General features: G+C 36.7%; 1 protein-coding gene across 3 annotated transcripts in view; it reads right to left on the bottom strand.

Annotated features, from left to right (window-relative positions):
• Positions 1–21,345, bottom strand: part of LOC137273420 (ecotropic viral integration site 5 ortholog-like) — an 89,589-nt gene that overhangs the window by 25,085 nt on the left and 43,159 nt on the right. For all 3 annotated transcript variants that reach the window (XM_067806103.1, XM_067806105.1, XM_067806104.1), the window contains 4 exons: positions 19,420–19,545; positions 17,560–17,703; positions 15,909–15,998; positions 15,312–15,409 (listed from right to left, as the gene is read on the bottom strand). In XM_067806103.1, the coding sequence (XP_067662204.1) occupies positions 15,312–15,409; positions 15,909–15,998; positions 17,560–17,703; positions 19,420–19,545 (458 nt within the window). The remainder of the gene's footprint in view (positions 1–15,311; positions 15,410–15,908; positions 15,999–17,559; positions 17,704–19,419; positions 19,546–21,345) is intronic.

Below are 21,345 nucleotides of genomic sequence, written 5' to 3'. Positions count from 1 at the left end.
AGTATAACTATGACAACACACCAAGTCACCTTAGAAGTAACATCTGGCTACAGATACATGTGTGAGGATGTAACAGTATGTGACTCAGGTAACAGTACTATTCTATCTATACCATATATATCTGTGCAGTATAGAAACTATTCAGTATTCTTGTCAGTATGTGACTAAGGAGGTAGTAGCACTATGCAGTAAAGATGTTGCTTAGTTACCCCATTTCTTTAATTATTAAAGAAATAACCTTGAAAAGAGAACAGTTAGAGTTTAAGTGTTCAAAATGAACTGATTTCATTTTGTACCATCAGGCAATCTTTTGATTTCCATGGTATATTGAAGTATGTTGTTATGATTATTAATCACCAGGTCTGACAACTATTAGTAAATAAGACCTGGACTAAATGTACTCTTTACTTACATTCATATTCATGTATAGGACTGTAAACTGAATAATTATTGTCAATTACTCTTACCATTGTTATGTTTGCTTGTTTTTTCAGTTCAAAAATGCAATGCGAACATTCTCACAAATAACATCACAACAAACTCAGGAGACAAAAAAAATCATAAAAAAATTTAGTGTTTGGAAAAAAGACAACTCTCATTACTTTTTGGAAAACTCCCTGGTTTAGAATAATCTAATTTACCCCAACAGGTCAGGTGACAATGAATTCACATCACACATACAACACATTCATAGAACCGCATTCTACATCAATATGCTCCTGTTACCATGCCGACCCATCTATGCTATGAATTCAGAATGAAACTCAGCAGTCAAATGTCCAACCTGGTAAAATTATCAACCTAGCACACATCTATATCACATATATCTGTACATTATAGAAACTGTTCAATATTCTTGTAAGCTCTCTCACTTCTGATGACGTCTGTTTTTGAGTATTCAGATAGTTTGCTAAAAAATATAATGAAAGTGGACTGTATATAAGTCTTGAGAAGACAATTCAGAGTTTGAAATCATGAGTGAGTGAGTGAATTTAGTTTTATGCTGCTTCTAGCAATATTCCAGCAATATCACAGTGGGGAACACCAGATATGGGCCTCACACATTGTACCCATCTGGGGAATTGATCCTATGTCTTCAGCAACACGAGAGAATGCTTTAACCACAGGTTACCCAACTGCGACTTGAAATCATGAACTTCCATCAATACAACTGAGACAGCATATGTCTCAATCTAATAAGTTACATCTACAACAAACACTGGTGGCAGGTTACCTAGGACATATTGTCTTATCGAGAATCCTAGTCTATCTCTTAGACCCTACAGAATAAGTGAAAACGAATCCAAATCAAGTCAAGAATGATTCCATAAGTCTAGACTGCCTCAGCTCTATAGCCAGGCATTATTCTCAGCTCTATGTCACCCCTGTTTAATTCTGTAGATACACATTTCATACACCTTGGACAAAACATCAGTGTACCTGATACCCCTCAAATGAAGCCTGTTATGCTTGAGAGAGCCAGTAATCAAGACTTATATGGTAGAGTACCCTTAGCTAACCTTCAGGTCAGCATTGGCTATTCACCTTTGTAACAACTGACAGCATAGCAGCAATACACCCTCAAGAGGAATTTGTAATCAGGAACCTTTCCTAAAGCCTAGAAAAGATCAAACAGTTTCTGTGTTCGTATCTTCATTTAGAAGGATTATGTTGCGAATAATTCTCAACCTGTGTTCTTTTCCTGTATCATTAAATGTGAATATTTTATGTCAGTTACATACTGGCACCTCCAGACTGTCAGAAGTCTTGGATTAGTGACTGTTTATAACGTAACTGCCCATTTTCCTTAGACTAAAAGCACTGGATTCCAAAAACTAAGTACATGGCACACATATATTGTTCATAAATATGATTTTTTTCTCAAAAGTTCAGTTTAATGTAAACATATGGTAGTCCTGTTATCAGTGTAACAAGGGTCACCTTTACAACACAAGACTTCATAAATACTGTTTGACACAACACACAAATATGCACTGATCTGCACAGGGGTGGATAGAAATATTTCTTGTACAGGTGACAGAATATCAAAAGAGATATCTCTTATTTCACTCATCAAGCATGACCATCATAAACATGTCCATGGATTTATTTCAGGCTCTAAGGTAATTATCTGAACATATGAACTTTTATTACTTTATAGGACCTTGATATTTACAGCAGTTAAATTTCAATTAATTGGGAGTTGTTGGACTCCCACTTTTGTCAAATCCAGGGTAAAATCCTGAAATACACTGACAGAGATAATCAAACTTATCAAACAAATCTACATCTCAGCTGTGGATTAATGGTTCATGAAATAATACCAGGTGGTAAGGAAAATCACTGATACCTCCAGACTGTCAGTCTGGCTAGAGCTTGTTTCTAACATCACTGCAACCTAATAAATGCGTTTTAGGAGGTGACATCATCTAGTAGGTGGGCGATGTACCCACACATTCCTGAGTTTCCCTATATTCTGTACAAGAACCTGTGTGTACAACTCACGTTATCTACCAAACTACAACCACCAGTTGAATACACCTTTGTGAAAACCAGGACCGTCACAAAAATAACACACACAGGCATCACTGCATAAATATTTCATCAGATTGATTTTCTGGATGTAATATTTACATTTTGACTATTTAGTGCCTGCAATGTGACCTACTTCCAGACAGCGGAGGTGACCTGTTTGCATTCAGATTGAGAAATGTCAGGTGTGGGTTTCTTATGAACACAAATGCCAACGTTAGCACCTGAATACTTGCTATGATTTTCATCCTGTATCATAAACATAAAAAAGACATGGAAGTATTCATTATGTTTGTTCTGTTGATGATGAGTGATCAGTGATGCAGAAAAATAACAGACATCAACAAAACAACTCTGAATATGTTTACAGCCAGGACATACAAGGAAGAATGATCAAAACTTACTCGTCAAACTCGACAAAATCCATTTGTGATGGTAGGATAGTTATTCATCTTGTCCCCAGCTTCTAGCATTAGGAATCCCACCACTGGACAGGTAATGTTCCCCAACAATCATCCGTGTCTCCGATCCCGTGGAGTCATGCTCTGTCGCAGACACACATCACCTGATTACACTTCACTTCAAGAAAATCTATACTGAGCCACGTAACCAACTCCAGGTGATCTGACTGAGATATGCACACTCAACATGCCATGAAACTTGCAGTGTTGCTGACGATGTTGTGAAAGTAAGGTCCGAGGGTCTAACAGGTAAACTGGTCACTCACATGCTCTGTGACCCTGTATAGCTCACAGCTACCTGTAGCTAAACCGTGTCACCCACAAAGGCCTGGCTATACTATAACCTAGTGCGGATATCCTTTCAAGTCTCTATATTATACTGAACTTCTTGCTTCAGCCATATCAGTAACTCCTGTGTCAACAACCACCACAAATTTCTCATTTGGATTATTAAAAATATTGACTGCACTCTTGAGCAGAAAGTGTTAATTCAGATTGCCACTGGAATTAAAGAAACTTCACTAATTTTCTGTTACAAAGTACAGATTTCTTTTTCCATTTGTTGAAAACTCAAAACTTAAAACCTTTTGAATCTCAGCTGTTTTAAGGAATTTAGTCACATATGATATTTATTTAAAAACAAACTAAACATCTTTTGCTTGTCCACATTGAATTCTAAAGAAACAGTTCCTAACAACAACTCACTTCATTTCCACAGCAGAATCCTATACCTTGCTATGCATTTCCTGAAGCCTTAGGTAAACAAGGTAATAGTCAATAGTTGTCAGGACAAGAAGTGATTCTGAGAAGTAGATCTAAAAGATGTAAACAACACTTCCAAAACTAACAATTAATGTCAATCCAGACACCCATTATCGCAAGGTAAATATTGACTTCTCATTTCCTGAAGAGATAAATCACTTAACCTGAGTGCCTTATCTCAAAATCTCCAAATGAAAAGAAATTAACTAATATTGAAACACTACAAGGCAAGGAATACATACAGAACAATCAGTCCATAACAGCACAAGTTCTGTTTCCAAAAGAAGTGGTAAATGTATTGTATTTTCCTCTCTTAAATATATACCTTACATCATAACTGTTCCAAGAATTCTCTAAAGTCTGGCCCTTAAAATGTCCGCTGAAAACTTAGTAACTTTAATCAAGGAAGTATAAAATCACCTGAACTCATCTAAAATGCCTTCATGAATCAATTTTCCCTAACCTCAAAATGAAACCAAATGATCAGGTTAGGAGATTAAAGGTTTAATCAAATTATACAACAAAAGCTATCCTATCCACTAGAAGCTGAGACACGAGCTCAGCATGACTGTGGCCATATTAAACTTTAAACTGCCGTGAAGCAGCATGCATGCCAGGCTATAAACACCCCCAGTCGGGCCACAAGGCCACAGTGCTGACAGCCCCAGGCAGCCCACCTTGAGACTTTGATTCTCTCACCACAGGGATGAAGCAGCACGGTTCAGTGAACCTGTACATCTCCTTTTAATATATAGTTTACTGTGGGTTTCTGCTTGTTTTCCTTGACCCTACATATTGTAACCTTGCTAAGAAAGCCCATAACCTTTGGTTTTGTTGAACTCTTAATATTACTCTTAATGCTATAATGCAGACTGTAATTATTGTGGAAAAACATTATGCAACCAAAAATATGGCATTCACGCTTGGAATCCCATTTCAAGGATGTGCACAATATGTCATGCCTCGATGAATCAGTATAATTTTGAATATGAACAGATTTTTGTATGTTTCCCATAACCTCTTATTCACATCTTTTTCAAGGATATTCAGCCAGGGACACATGCTGTTTGAAACTCCTTGAGCAAGTGCTGTTCCTTTGGTTTAACATAGGTTTTTGTACTGCACACTTGTAGAATTCCCTTCATTTACAGAAAGTATCTTTATCATCCTTGACGAACAATTAATACACAATTCGGATTTCTCATCACGAATAATCCTTTTTGCAGGAAGTTAACATGTGCTTTGCCAGTCAATATACACATTAGTGAACATGTGCTTTACCGGTTGATATACATATTAAATTCCATAAATTCTTTCTTATGAATGAAGTAAAGCAAAGATTAATTCAGGAAACATACATGTGTCCAGACTTGAATAAAACACAGTAATGATAGAAGGGCCACACTTGTCATTAATTCACATGGTGAGTAGTACATTTGTAAAAAGTAATCTCTCTTTGAAATGCCAACCACATATATACAAGTATATAGACCAGTACTTCTTAATCTCATAATAATCATACTGTACAGATTCCTTTGGCTGATTAGGACGATCACCTGATGCAACATCCTTTGAAGGCATCCTCAGATCTTCCCTCTGACTTGGTCATCATAACAGAAATGATATTAATGAGACTGTACCCATCCATACATTAAGACTGAACTTTATATTATACAATATATACCATGCAGTCTAGTCCTATGCCCTATTAATTTGCATGAGTTGAAAATTTGTCACATTCATTCAGTTTCCCCTACAATTACTTGAAGTATCTAAGTAGAAACGATGTTTGCCCCTGTGATTTCTTACACATGAAGCATACAACCATAACACCTTATTATAGAATGTTGAACATGTTTGTAAAACACTCCAAGATGGGTGCTCAATACAGACCATAATCTAATTTCATAATTTTATCAATTACTAGCTGTTTCTTTCATAAACTGTTGCCAAGTGTTGGTTTATTAGTACAGGAACACATCAAACATGATGGTTTCACAGTAAATCATCAGACCACTTGAATGTGGTCAGTCTGGACACTGAGGGGTTCACATTCTGCACTGACCAGTCCTGTCCCTTGTCTGACCCTGACACAGACGACAGAAGATGACAGCAGACGTCCAAGACTATTTTCACACATGGACTTTATGTTGTAAATGTCATAGACTACTAAGTGGGGCCATGAGGTGAGGTCAGGTGAGATGAGATGAAGTGAAAAACGGTTCAGTGTCTATTCCAAGATTATTGCAGTTACAGCCAAGTTCCTGCATGGATACTCTATTGTTCACCAACTCTAAGCTGACTGATTAGTTCTTGTGCTTTTCCTCCTGAAGCTGAGTGTGACACAAGTTGACAACAAATACCATTGTTAACATCATTGGTATGATGAATCCCATATGTCCTTCTGTGGGGTAGATGCTTTACCCAGTTTAACATGCAAGTGGTTCTGTGAAGTAATGAAAGCAAGAGCAGTTGGGCTCTCTGTTAAAATATGTAGTTTAACTGAAAATCTCTTACCTTATCAATAACAGATAGAATATATATAATCACTGTCCCATCACAAGGTAGTTTGATGAAAAACAGTCCATTAGCAGCAAATACACTTACTTGACAATTCATAATCATGCATTTGAAATTAGGAAGATAACAAAGTCTGGAGTCTTTTACAGAATTTTAATCTAAAGATTCTATAAAACATTCACCTTCTATACATAAGGGTCATGGGACCAACCCCTTGAACTCTATGTCAAATTTCAAACATTGGAGGTCAGTTTTTATCTGTTATAGTCTAAAACTATAAGCCTGAACAGAATTACGATACATAAGCTTTACACATTCACTAAAAAGTCCATTTTGGAAAGTTGTTAGGCAAGCCACATTTATATTTCATATTTCAGTTTGACGGGTAAACGCATCATGAGCCATGTGTGAATCGTTGCCACAACAGAAAACTGTTGGTCCAAAGTGGTCCTGTGAGCAAGTGCTCATTGTTGAGATATAAAATAAGGTCAGTGAATTAAGTTGGGTTGACATGGTAATACCTGGCTTCAGCCACCTGATCTCTGTCAACAAGACAGGTGGACTGGCAACAGGTCTCATATTGCCAGTATGTGGGTGGGTCACTATGCTGGTACATTAAAGGCAGTATACCCGAACACTAGGTGACTTGTATCACATAGCTGGATGGTCATACTACAGAACACGCTGTTGTCATACTTATCAAACTATCATATTTTAGAAACAAAATATTTATAGCTTACCAGTAAAACCTTAATTCTTTACTAGCCGTGTTATGTGATAGATTTTTAAAACATTTATCCTGTTCTTCTCAACATTAAAACATGAAACTATAATTATTGTATCCATGAATATGACTTACATTCCTTTAGCCAGTCTCACACATCTTTAACGTTATGTCTGACAATTTTTGTATTGTCAAGACACCTTCCATTGATAGTACTTGTTATCTCTGAACACAATGTGTCCCTTGGCCATCACTCACTCATCACCTAGTTACTCCTCCAGCCTCTGTTATGCTGCCTGGGTCACAACAAGAGCTATGTCCTGTCATGTTGTACACCCCCAACCCTTAAGTGTTGAACCTCAGCTTAACACAACAGCAGCTTACTTGACAGTTAGGTGAAACTATATGTCTCATTATTTACATTCAGTAAAACTGACATTAGATTATTTACATTCAATAAAATTTTTTTATATTTTTTATAATTTCTTTATTTTTGTTGCATTTTTACAGTCACGCATACTCATTTACAATTCATGAGGACTAACTAAAAAGCAAATGACAACTCGACCAATATTTATAAAATCTGTCGATGTTTGAATTTATGGAGGCTGCATATTTAGTTAGTCTATAATAATCTATTAGCTCCCTTTGGATTTCTTTGAATTTTGGCACTTTCTTTTGAAATTTACCTGGTGAATATGCAGTGCTTTGTTATTAGTGTGACAATGTTAAGTGGGTTATTATTTCTTTCGGTATAGCCAAGGAAAACCATTTCTTTTGATATATTTATATTTATCTGAGCTTCTGTTAGCAGCCACCTTTTCAAATCATTCCAAAGGGAATGTATGTATTGGCATTCCCAAAACAAATGGACTATAGATTCCTTTTCTGATGAACAATAGCTGCATAAATCACTTTCAACGTATCCCATTTTATAAAGGCGAGAATTTGTAGGTAGAATATTGTGTAGAATCTGATACTGGAACCATTGGAACTTAGTAGAATCAGTGCATTGAAAAACTAACAAGTTATAGCTTGTGCGCTCTCTGTCATTGATATTATGGGATAATATATGTTCCCATTTGGCAAAATTTTGGTTTTTGCATTGATACTTTTTTATCAGAATTTTGTAGAAGTATTGTGAGCCTTTCTGGGTTTTTAATAAATGAGCAATATGAAATGGTAATAAAGGATATGCAATTTTGTGTATTTTTGTAACATTTTGTTTCCTACAGTATTGTTTAATAGATTGTATAATGCCCATATAATCTAAGTAGTTTAAGGAGATCGAGTTTAGCTTACAAAAGTCTCCATAAGAGTAAAATTGACCCTTATATAATAAAATTGACATGCTCCAAAACAAAGTGCAAATTTATAACAATTCCTATGTATTACTGGAAATCTAAAACTAGACAAATCTCACATGTGGATTTGGTATCAGTCATTATATTAGAGAATTAATGATGATAATTCCTGGTGTTTGTGATGCAATCCACTCTTGCTGCTCTTACAGTTAAAAAACACAACAATGGGACTTGTTGGGTCTCGAGAGGTATTTTTAGTACAGGCTGATAAAATTAAGACAAGAGCCTCTTTACACTGACACTTTAGTCACCAAGGCTCAATTTTGTGCTTTGTTACTTGCACCGGTGCAACCCAATATTACAATCCTTATTAGTCTAATTTGCATCAGATGCAAGTCAATTTTAGAGTGGGTAAACTTGTGAATAAAACATCTAAATAATTCAACAGTATATACTTTCATTACACATAGAAGTAAAAGCAGTGAAATTGGAATTCGGCTGGTACAGCTGGGCTTATATTTCAAAAAAGCTTGCACCTGGTGCAAGTCAGTTAGCATTTCTAAAATTAAGCCCTGGTCACAACAGAAGAAACCCTAAGGGACTAGTGTAACTTCCCTTGATTTTTAGCCCTTAATTTGGATAGCATCCCAATAGGGTTGGGTGAACATGTTCCTGCTCCCTTGGACCTGTAGCAGGGTATGACATGTTCACATTGTGTCATCGTCCATCAAGGAAGTAAACCCTGCATTGTAATCCCCGTATTGTATAGCAACCACTGCCTGGAGCTAGGAGAGGAAGATGAAAGTCCATCATTGAGGAGTCAGGAATGACAGCTATCCATCATACTGCATAACAGGTGCCCCTCACAGAACTTACATATCCCTGACCAGAACTTACAAATGAAACTGTCTGGCCCTGAATGAGAACATATCGACCACTCAATGAACCCATGCTAAGGAGCTTGATATCACCACACTATAGATTTCACCATGATGGCAAAAATGTCTGTCAAGTTTCATTTAAAGATTGAAATGTTTTAACTAGTATTGATTTCTTTTTGCTATCAATGACACACTTTGAAAAGGCAAAGATTCATTATTAACATCTTTGATGAGTCACACTCATAGACACTCCTCCAGAATGAAGAAAGTAGCCATTATCAGTAATCATCAAAATGTCACATCAGGTTAAGCCTAATCACTCCAAAGACCTTCAATGTGACATCTTGTTTAAACAAAAACCTGACTCCATGTCATCCACATATTAAGGAAGCCAAGATATGAGGCAAACACTGATCCATACTGTTGCAGCATGAAGGTGCAGTCCAACAACGCTGGAACAAGTTTACCTATACTAGGTGATGCATTATTAACTGCATACCATAGTTTCATCATATAAATCCAAGGTATGGGTTATCCATTATTGAAATTTATGGCAAGCTTCTATAAACAGTAAACCTGCTACAACATATTGAAATCTCAGAGTGAGTGAATGAATAAGTTTATTTTTCTACTGCACTCAGCCATATTCCAGCTATATGATGGCCGTCAGTAAATAATTGAGTCTGGACCAAACAATCCAGTGATGAGCATCAGGAGCGTCTTTCTATGCAGTTGGGATACAATGACACGTGTCAACCTAGTCAGCCAGCCTGACCACCCAATCCCGTTAGTTGCTTCTTACAACAAGTATAGGTTGCTGAAGACTAATTCAAACCCGGATATTCAGGGGTAAAAATATCAGTGTATAACAAGACCGAATTTAAGCTTTATCACTTATAACCAAGCTTCATTACTTAACCATTGGTTATAATGTCTGTAGTGGTTATTTACTAGTATGTATGATTTTATTCTTTGGATATGCCATTACAGAAAAAAAAAGTCTAAAGAATGTTGGATTTGAGCTGTAATTGCAACTCAACATTAAACTATGAAAATGTATGCAATTCTTCTGATCATTATAGTGGCGGCAAGTTTAGGTACCTTCTTGGCAAAAATAATAAGTCATTGAAAACGGGAGCTGATGAGCCAAGGTGAGTGAATTTGGCCACTCTGTACAGAATTTCAGTTCTACCACGCAGCATCCACTGGAGACTAAAGCCCTTTAGTTGTAACCATCTCAGCTCCTAAAACTAACAAGGCCAAGAAGTACAGAATTGTGCTGACAAACAAAAGACCAGGATCAGAAGAATTCGTGAATTTCAACCTATGATCATGGTGATCATGTTGGTTAAGATGAGAACAAAGTTCTGATACACCTAAGGGACATAACTCTGCACTGGTGGAGTGAAAACAGAAACATTACCTTAGGGAATCTGGAATTTAATTTTTTAACGCATGACAATTGATTTTCTATACACCCAGGGGACACTGTCTGCAGAGACAAGCACTCCATCCAAGCCCTAGTTAATAGTGAAGTAGAAAAATAAGAAAATAGAAAATAGAAACAAAGATGTACAGACAGCTATGAAATAGCAGCAATGAATATAATGTAAAGAATATAAACACTGTGTATCAGAGTAAAGAGACTACTCTTGTCAAACAACGATTTATCTGTTCCAAATCTAACTGCCACTCACTCAAATTTCTTCAGCTTACAACTTAGTCTGACTTGAAAATTTACTATAAGAGAAAAATATGGGATCACATGAAAGGGCAAGTGTTCCTTCATTTTTTTTCCAGGGTTTCATCAAAAGCTTTGTATCACATAGCTTGTGAATAAACCTGAAAAAATACAAAGGGTAAATTTAATGCTTTCATGTGATTTAGAATTCAAATTTTCCTTCAGGACATAGCTGCATGTATACATTCTTGGAATATACAGCATTCAACTTGATGGCAACTACACGTAACCACCTCTTATCTACCTTACTGGATGTTTTCAAGCATTCTTAATACAGTGCTACACCTGGACACTTGAGCCCCTTGACCACTGACCCAGGAAATCAGATGGTGACACTGTCTCAGTAAAACGAGAATTCTTTTCAAATGAGGGGAACAAAGCACTGTTTACATTTCCTGCAGTCAAGTGTAAAAGGACAGACCTATTCCAATACAACCATGTCTATAAGAAAAATATTTGAGCTATCCTGTTAGTTGAAGTTATCTGATGATCACTAATTTATGTGGACTGCCTCTGTGCCTATGCAACCATTATCATACTGATTAGCTACATAGTCTTGAGTTGTCACTCATTGAAAGGGGAGACTGTAGACAGTGTACGGGGGTAAATTCTTTGCTTTATATGCAGAGGCATGATATACGACTCCATATAAGCTTGTAAGTAGCTATCACAATGATAAGTTTGTGACTTTAGACCCTTGTCAAAATCTGAGAATAATTTCATCTTGCTCTTGTTTTGTTTGTTTGTTGTTTAACATTGCGCTTAGCAAGATTCCAGCTATATGGCAGCAGTATGTGAAATAGTTTCCAAATTTTGCTAGCCTGTCGGACTAGCTGTTTCCGAAAGTTACTAGCCGACAAAGTAATTCACCAGCCTGAAATTTGAACGTAGAAACTAGGCATAAATTACGAAAAGGTAAAATACCATTATTTATGAGGTCAAAATCTTACATGATCTGAAAGTATTATAACTTAACATGGAGGCAAGAGTGATACATCAAAAAATGAACCCTATGGAATTTCACTAGCTAGTCAGGCCAGTGACTGAGAAGATTTACTGGCCCCACTCCATTTTTACTATGCACAGGTTAACGGGCTAGTGGCTATTTTGTACACTGTATAGTAGTGGTCTGTAAATAATCAAGGCTTGCTCATGTAGGCGCAACCAGTATCCATATACCTGTAAGAAGGCTACAACTCTCAGCCTAAAGCTGCACACTGTGATGCAAGTACTCATCTGTATGAAGACCAACCTGTTTCAAACAACAAGAAACTTACAGAAAGAGAAACAAAGTCATAGTCCTAGTGTTTGCTTACACGGCATCCACCAATGAGTGGCTCCCATGAGTGGACAGTGTATAATTATATGTAAACATAGCAAGCATGCATGACTTCCGTAGTACTTGGGAGTGTAAACATGGGAAAGTGGTCAAACAGCCGTGCAGACAGTATCTCCTCTTCCTTATAGTGACAGCATGTAGACATCTTAATGGCCAAACCCTGGGGCAGTTCAACAGAGATATTGACTGGCATTATAAAACACAAAAGCTGGCTTGACAACATTAACATCCTCAGACACCTTCCTGCACTTACTGTATGTCACCTGAGATAAAGACTGGGTGAAGTGTAATGTGCACACAATAGTTTTAAGAGTTTTAGTGTCTCAGTTTCAGCCATTATACCAAATAGGGGGTAGGGGAGACATTGTTGTTTAGTACAAGTTCCAAACTGCGTCACAGCTGCAGGCTAATACATTGACAGTTTGATTTTAGTAAAACTGGTCGAGGAAGCACAGGTAATATAACAGGTCGATATAACAATACTTAAATCTCATAAACATGTTGGTAGTTTCAATACTAACAGCACATCAATTCCAATATGTTCAGCAAGTCCTCCAGCAGTTTGAGAATAACAAAGTTTTAGCCAGGGAAACCTATGGTTGACAGTGTGAGCCAATCTTTACACTGTTCAGATACAAGGACACACAATCAGCCACTGATGAGAGACTTTATCTGGATTTTAGTCAACTCTACTGACAAGAATGGGATACTGTTGACTTGAAAATCCACTTCAGTTAAACTCCATTCCAATGTCATACCTTTATCATGCTACTATGCTGCACTCAGTGTTCAAAATTATGTAGAAAAAACAAGGGATCGTTATCATATCATAATCTAAATGTGGAGTTCCACGACTTAAATACAATAGCATAACTTAAACCATGAGAGAGTTATTATGAATGCATGTGTCTGTAAGGGGTGGGTGGATGGATAATGTATTTTCATGTTTTGTACATAATGTCCTATGAAAGTGAATGTCATATGTAGTGTAAAGTAGTTCAAGTCCATCTCGATGAGATAGCTTTCAAGCTTGGCTGTTGTCCCGTATTATTCCATCACAACTGAAGCAAATGTCTTTGTTGCAGCCACTCAAGGTGCAAGCTAGATTATGTAATGTGACTGACCAGTACCTAAACTTTCTTCCTTACAATTCACTCAATCACACAAATTCAGAGGACAGCTTCAGTTCGAATGCCCAAGCCTACATCATTTCAAGAGGTCTATCTACATTTAATGAAGGTTAGTAAACATTACAAACAAACATGTATACTACTGAGTAAAATATGTTTCAATAACTTTATCTAATTGCAATTTTTATAAAGGACTTACTTGCTAATATCAACAGGGGATAGGTTTAATGAAAAATTTGAATGGAGAGTTGTATTAAACTTGTTTTATATATAGAGAGCACATTCATATTATTACAGCATTGTATTATAGTGTGTGGCTACATGTTAAAGGCACCATTTCTCCCTACACCTTTCTACAAATAAATAATACATTTCTCCCAATAATAAGCCCTCAGGGAAGCTTCCATACATATTTTTAAAAAAAACTGCATATTTAGATTACAATATTAAATTAAAAACATCAAATGAATTAATGAAATGTTGCATCAAATCAACTCTCTTGACACTGTGCCTTAAATACGACTAAGACAGTTAGTACATGAATTTCAGTATTGTAGGTAATGAAAACCTAGAGATGGTGTTGGATACTGTTTAATTTATCAATCTTTGTACCATAATTACACAACAAGAATAAGTATAACAAGTTTTACCTAAAATATATAAATTTGATCAACATACTTATTTTTTTCCTATTAGTTTTAGGGAGCATCTAATGTTTGTCAGTTTCCATGCATTACATATGTAGTTGAATTCTGTTCATTTGGATGTTTTGGTTTCACTTAAAAATTGTCTGAATAGCAAGACGACCAGGTCAACTGGATCAAACAAGCAAAATGTGAAAATTAAGTGAAAGCAAAAAATTAAAAATTTTACATGTATGTATATCAATAAATCAACAGTCAATAGTAATAACTGTGAATCATAACATATAAGTGTACCGATAATACATGGAAGGCAGAACGCAGGTTACATGTTGTCAGGTTGTCTCAGATGTAATCATGTAGCGTGTGAGGCTTCAGGTGACAAGTTAGATAAAAAATGTAAATCCATGACAAAAAGTATCTCTTTGGCCAACTGCATATGCTTCTTTTATTTTTAAATGCCCTGAAAACATATGACATCACGTCAAACTTATGCTGTCTGCTGAAAGTAAACCCGTAGGGATCACATGACTTAGATCATGTGGGCATCTATTTTTAACTTGCACTGTGACAGATAGTAAGGGCTGATTTGTAAGCATCATCTACAGTACAATTAGTGTAGTTTTTTTGTGTTTTTGTTACTGATGAGATGTTGTCACACCTGCCAAATCCCAATGAACAACCTGAGTAACACGCATCTCTGGTGTTTTGAAGGCTAATTAATCAATTCACATCAAACTGACGTGACACATACACATGCACTTGTGAACAGATCTTTCTGTCCGGAAACTGGATCGTTTTTCAATGGTAGTCTATGGGAATGGTTTGAAAATTTGTTGTCTGGGTCCGGAAGCGTGGGGTCCGGTTAAGTGAGTACAATTACTGAATGTGAGTTTCGTTGCACATAAAAATTGCCTGGAAGGTGGGGTTTCTGGACATGTGTGGGTCCAGCTGTACTTGTGTTCATGAAGTAAAAAGGGGCAATGGTTAAGTGTTTGCTCGTCACACTGAACACTCTGGTTGAATTTGCTACATGGGTACAATGTATGAAGCCCATTGCTGGTGTTCCTTGCCGTGATATTGCTAGAACATTGCTAAGAGTGGTGTAAAACCAAATTCCCTCACTCACTCATGAAGTAAATACTGTCAAAGATCCACACCCAGGAGACCTGTGTTTTCTGTTCTTGAGACAATCCTGCTGCATGTGTGTGGCAGTAGTTAGGGAGTGGAGGGGCCATCATAGTATAGTAACAAAGATATCATATACTGCACTTACTTTTTCATTTTCTTGGTACTATATCGAACTTGATATGCTGTTTTGAGAAGGAGTTCTGTGTCATTTTCATATTTTGCACGTACATCTTTTTGAAAGTACTGGAAAGAAAATATAGTAAAATCAGTCATTTCTTTTTTAATGAAAACAGAACAAAGTCCTAACCTTACATGACCAATAGTACAATGACAAGTTCATTGACATGCAACAGGCTACTTTTCTCACTAATGAAGGACAGGAAATAGTCAGTTTCCTGTTGCTTGTCATGTTAATCAGGGAAATATTCAGATTTTTCTACATCAGTGTGACTCATTGAATGATATTCCATGACTGAGGTAGATGCCTCTACAGTGAGTCTACTCTAGAGTGAGACGAAGTACATGCTGCTTTGAACATGTGATGCTGTCTTAAGTGACACTGTTTGAAGACGGTAACTACTTTGGTTAAACAGCTGAACTGATAAAGTAGTGATCGTAATCAGGGCGACTCAAGAACTCCAACAATAGCAGATCCTGGTATATCTAAGGGATGTAACTCAGAAAACTGAGTCCCCATGCCACACCACACCCATTTTTTATGACGACAATGATGAAATTTTACCTTAAGCATGCCCTCCATGTCCAGAGACATCAGGTCCTCATGACTAGTCTGTAGAATGGCCATCCCCACTCGGAATATCATCTCCATTCCCTGCAGACACAAGGCAACTGAATACAATCCTGAATGTAGGGTGGCCAGATTAATAACTGGGCTTACAGTGAATGCAGATCAATTTCCACACACAAACTCTCTGTGTGAAATTAAGCATACAAGGCCATAATCCCTCGTCATTACCCTTACTAAGAACTCTGACAATGAACGGCTCCCTAGATTAAATTATCTTACAATAGGGCCCTAAAGGATCCCAAGATCCACCATTATTTTAATAATACAATATAATTTTGATAATTAGTAATATTATAAATATTGTACAATTTTCCACACAATAGCAAACCTTCACCTTGTCTAATTATAAATTCCTCACAATGACTATCTTTTTCAAGCAAGACATTTTTAGAATAAACGAACCTTTCTTAACTAAGGGAGAGAACTCATGTTACCACTGGAAAATAAATTACTTGCCTTTCATTGTGCATTCAACCAGAGACCATATAATATCTATTATATGGTCTCTGATTCAACTAACCTTACTTCTAAACTAAAATAAAAAGTTAGACCAGGGAAAGAAGATCAAAGGTGCTTTTATTACTGAATATGAATGGGATTTTGTTAGCTGTACTCCAAAAGGTGCAATTTAGTGAGTACTACAAATTTACAGCACTTCATTATTTGCATTAGTTTGTTATAAGCATGTTCACTGTGAACATACTTTACAGTATATACTACCCATCAAATGTTTAGACTCACTTGTGTAAATGTAGCCATTTACTTCAGTCAACTGTTCTAAACTACATTTTGCAAAATATTCCATACTGCTTACACATGAGCTGATGTACAGTAAAACCAATTTGTTACATTGAAAAAATTATTGTCATGAGTTCATAAAATGATGAAAGTGAGTCAAAATTGGTGATTTCTTAACAAAACCTTACACCAAAATGCAGCTATTCATATGCACAATATCTGAACATGCCTTTCAGCAATGTGATGCACAATCCTTGTTTAATTTATGTGTGTAAGGTTTGGAGTTGATTCCCCAAAGTTTGTGGAGAAATCAATCTTTGATATAACCACATATACTGTAAAATCAGTATTATTCGCTAGGGGTTAATTTTCGCGCTTTTGTATATACATAACATATAGTGAGTACTATTAGTTAGTCAAAACTTCTGATGGGTAGTTTAGTATTAACTTCCAAAGAATACACATATTCTTCCACTGTACAGCTGTATTCCGGTTTGTATCAATACACATTGATATGGGCCTGGATTTTCGAAGGGCTATTAGTGCTAAAATAGTCTTCCAACTATCGTAACATTATGAGAGCCTCGAAAATCTAGGCCCAGTATCACAGATATGTTTAACAGCACGGCAATTTGTAAAGGTTAATGTTAATGAAAGTGTTTTGTGTCTTTCTAAACTTAAACATAGCCAAATTTCTAATAAATTTGCAACATATTTCCTATGGTTTGACTGCATTTGTGCAACAAAAATAACAGTTTCATCAAAACGGTAACCATCAGCATGTGTGTTATTTATGGGTTGACGTGAACTGAGCGCTAGTAAACCAAGTGGCCTGTTGTTTGCTCACCTCTGATATGAAAATATCCATGATACGGCAGGCAAGAGACAGAGGTAGAGACGTGGTAAAGAGCGTCAGAAACCACGAGGATGCGTACATGGACGTGTGGAAGTTCTGAGTCTGAAAGTGCAGGTACAAGTCGGGCAGCAGTTCCTGCAACAAGGTATTAACACAAATTAGCATGGTAACAGGTGGTGCACACTTAGCAATTTTAGTCAGATATACTGTCCACCTGTGTATATGGCCACAAAAAATGAACGCTACACGATAGTGGTGTTCTGATTAATTGAAATAATTGAAGATTGTTCGCTGTGACCAAACGACCAAGCAATTTATCACACTTTCTCAAAATCAAACAAAAATGATTTTTTAACTATTGTTATAGTCTTTAAAACACTTGACAGTGGAACATTTCTTCAAAGTTGTCTGGGTCTGAAAACCTGTTTAATTGTTTGAAAACTTCACTAACTGAAAAATCATGACTGAATATTTCTTGAAGACTGCAGGAATTTATGTCCGTGATATATTAGTCATCACATTAAAGTAGCAAGTTGCTATCTGCAATAACAACCTGGATAGGAAAATCTGAAAAATGACGCTAACCAATGTTTTTCCATGATTGTTCGGCAATAATGAAGCAATCCTCAACTGTGAGATTTCAACCGAATCCAAACACTTCTTCAATACTTGTAATCTGATGAAGGATTGTAAGGTGTTTCTTTATATGGGCAAAAGCAGTTTAGTCGATAATAATAATATACAAAAGTACACTAAAGATGAGAGACATATATTTTCAACTTGTAAACTTTATAAACTGATATAGATGCTCAATCTCATATTGGACTGAACTATTACAAATGATAATCCATTAGTCTGTCCTACAGACCCTGAAGCATACATATCCGAGAAAGCCCATGCAAGTCTAGAAAATGTGGCAAGTCTAGATTTTCATTAGTTTAGTATAAATTCATGGGGAGGCTCCCTCAAAGCTCCCCCATGGCCCCACACTTGGTGATGTTGGGGGCAATAAAAAGTCCTGTCACATACACTGTCAAAGGCGTGTCAGTAATGGGTGATAAGGATCTTTGCATGTGTTGAGAAATTCCAAGAAATTATCACTCTGCAGATTTGTTTAGTTTCTGAAAATGAAGAAAGTCTCAGGGCTCCATTTCATTATATAATTTTTTTTCACTATGAACTTTTTTTTCTAAAGTAAAAGATGTTCATTTCAGAGACTAGCTGTTAGTCTAATAATCCATCTACAACACAACTACCAGACACAGACCACATGTTGAGTTAAATGCATATGGTTAGTTTGTGTACAAACACAAATCTAGATTGATAACAAATCTGAAGTAAGTATTGATGTGCAAAATTTATTTTTGTTTTATGGCTATCACACCGGGAACACCAAAAGCTTCACACATTCAACATATGTCATATTTGGGCTTTCACTTTCTTAGTATAGTACATGGGACTTCCATATGTACTATATATTCCACATGTGGAAGTCGCAGTGGCTGAGCGGGCTAGGCAGCTGACTTTGTGTGCTGGCAATTAGGTGCCTGACTCTGAGGGTGCAGGTTTGAATCCTGGATGGGACTCAACCCCAAAAGTACTAGAATTTGTACTTTACTAAGAAAGTGAAATCCCAAATATGACATATGTAGCATTTGACCACTTTCTAAATGGCACTGTGTAACTAAAGCCTCACACACTGTAAACATGTGAGGAATCAAACCTGGGTCTTCAGCATGATGAGCTATTGCTTTAACTGCTATGCAACTCTACCACTCCTTATATGATTAGGCAACTTATATATGTTGCATTAAATGGCAGCCCTACTGAAGCATCGTTGGTGTGACTGACCTGGATGAGGCACTCCAGCTTGTACATGCACAGCCCCAGCTCCGCCATGCTGGGCTTGAACATCTCCCTCATGCGGTACTCCTGCATCAGGCGGACCAGGACAGCAAATGCTTCTTCCTCTGGCATCTACGGACACAGATAACAGGTTCACAACAGAGCACTTAAACTTTGATTTGTGCAGATGGGCATGAATACTATGCTAATGTGAATGATACCATCCTGATTTCAATACTGGTTTACTGCCACTTTCCTGGTTAACTTCACAAGTGTTTCCTGCCCACTGTATTATCTGTTCCATGTTTCTTTAAGTCAGCCTCCTTTGCTTTAACCTGCTAACATATGTTATGAGGGCATGTTTTTCTAATTTGTATAATCATTGATTAGGTGATAGTTATTATGTGTCATATTTCGCATCATATATATTCAATGGCAACATTATTTTGCGGCCTTTTTAAATAGTGCTTCAGAGTTGCCTCCCTTGAGGCAATCTTTTGTATAAGTATCTGTTTTGACTGGTGGTAAACTCCAGGACGATTGAGAAGATTCTGAGACAATACTGATACAGCCACATTTTGCTGGAATGGTCAAGAATCTGTATCGGTATATAAAAAGGCTGTATGTCTGCCTAACGACACTGCCTGTCAACATCTGACCTACATTCAAGACTGACACTCCGTGTCTGACTGCTCTGTGTAAACAAGCTTCATTCAGTATTTCTGCTCTCACTGTAAATGCGAAGACTCTGGTGAGTTAATATTTGATAGTTGTGACCCATTACCTCAGACTTGTGACTCAATTGCATTGTTCTAGAAATCTGTATTGTGATTCATTGTAACTTGCTCATTGTTTGCTCAATATATTATTGAATATTTAAGAGTTATCTTTGTTATATTTTTCTGGTTCAAACGGGATTTCGGGTAAACTGCACTTTACGGGTCCCCGGAAGTGTACGTAACAGACATGCGCAGAAGCCATATTTACATCGAAGCGAGTACTAACGCTGATGCCATTTTTTGTTTACTCCGGCGAGTAACTGCCGCTGTTTTATGGCCTTGTTTGACCTATTAAATTACCTTTGGGTTATAATCGAGAATCAGCTCAAGACCTTCATTCCTCAACATTATTTTAGGGTCAGTATTATGTCATGGTATTGTCAATTTCAGTGTTTATTCATTTTTTAAGATCACGATACAATTTCCCAGTGCTAACCGAATGTATGATTTTTTTGCAATCTCATATTTCAACAGAATGGGGGGTTTTAGGGGGGCAGGTGCCCCCCTACATTATTTTTACATATTACTTATCATTTCTTTTCTATTCCTAATAAACAAAAAGAGGTAAGTTTATTTGATGTCTAATATCAAAACGCTTCACTTACATTACAAGAACAAACCTCCGCTTGCATTAAATTTATCTGAATCCTGAACACCATTTTCTTTATTTTCAATTTCAATCATTAAAGTATGTATGGTTTTTTGGGGGGGTCAAACGCACGGCGGATAAACGCAAGAAATGTTACAAAAGGATCATCAAAACAACGTAAATATTTTTACCTCACGATGAACTATCAAACAATCCTTTCGCAGTTCCATACCTGGGCAGGGACGCTTTCACCTCTCTCCACGTACTCTCAGTTTTATCTGTGCACACACCAATCTCTGCATTCACAAATTCCTTACTATGATTTACTGTCGCATGCACATATCCCATCTCATTCAAGTTGTGGCATTCCTAGTAACCCACTACCTTATTTGGAACATTCGACATGTGCGTCCACATTTGACCAATCAGAGAAAAGGAACGTCATGAGGATTTCCCTTTGATTACTAACGATTGGATTAATGTTTTGGAGTATTACTAAAATTCGTGTTTAAAACTCTCGTCTTTCAGACGAAGTTTTAAACTAAACTTTTGCCAGTAAACACG

The sequence above is a fragment of the Haliotis asinina genome, chromosome 2 (genome assembly GCF_037392515.1).
Source record: "Haliotis asinina isolate JCU_RB_2024 chromosome 2, JCU_Hal_asi_v2, whole genome shotgun sequence".
NCBI lineage: Eukaryota > Metazoa > Mollusca > Gastropoda > Lepetellida > Haliotidae > Haliotis > Haliotis asinina.
Note: the sequence above shows the minus strand (reverse complement) of the source record. Positions and strands in the feature narration are given on the sequence as shown.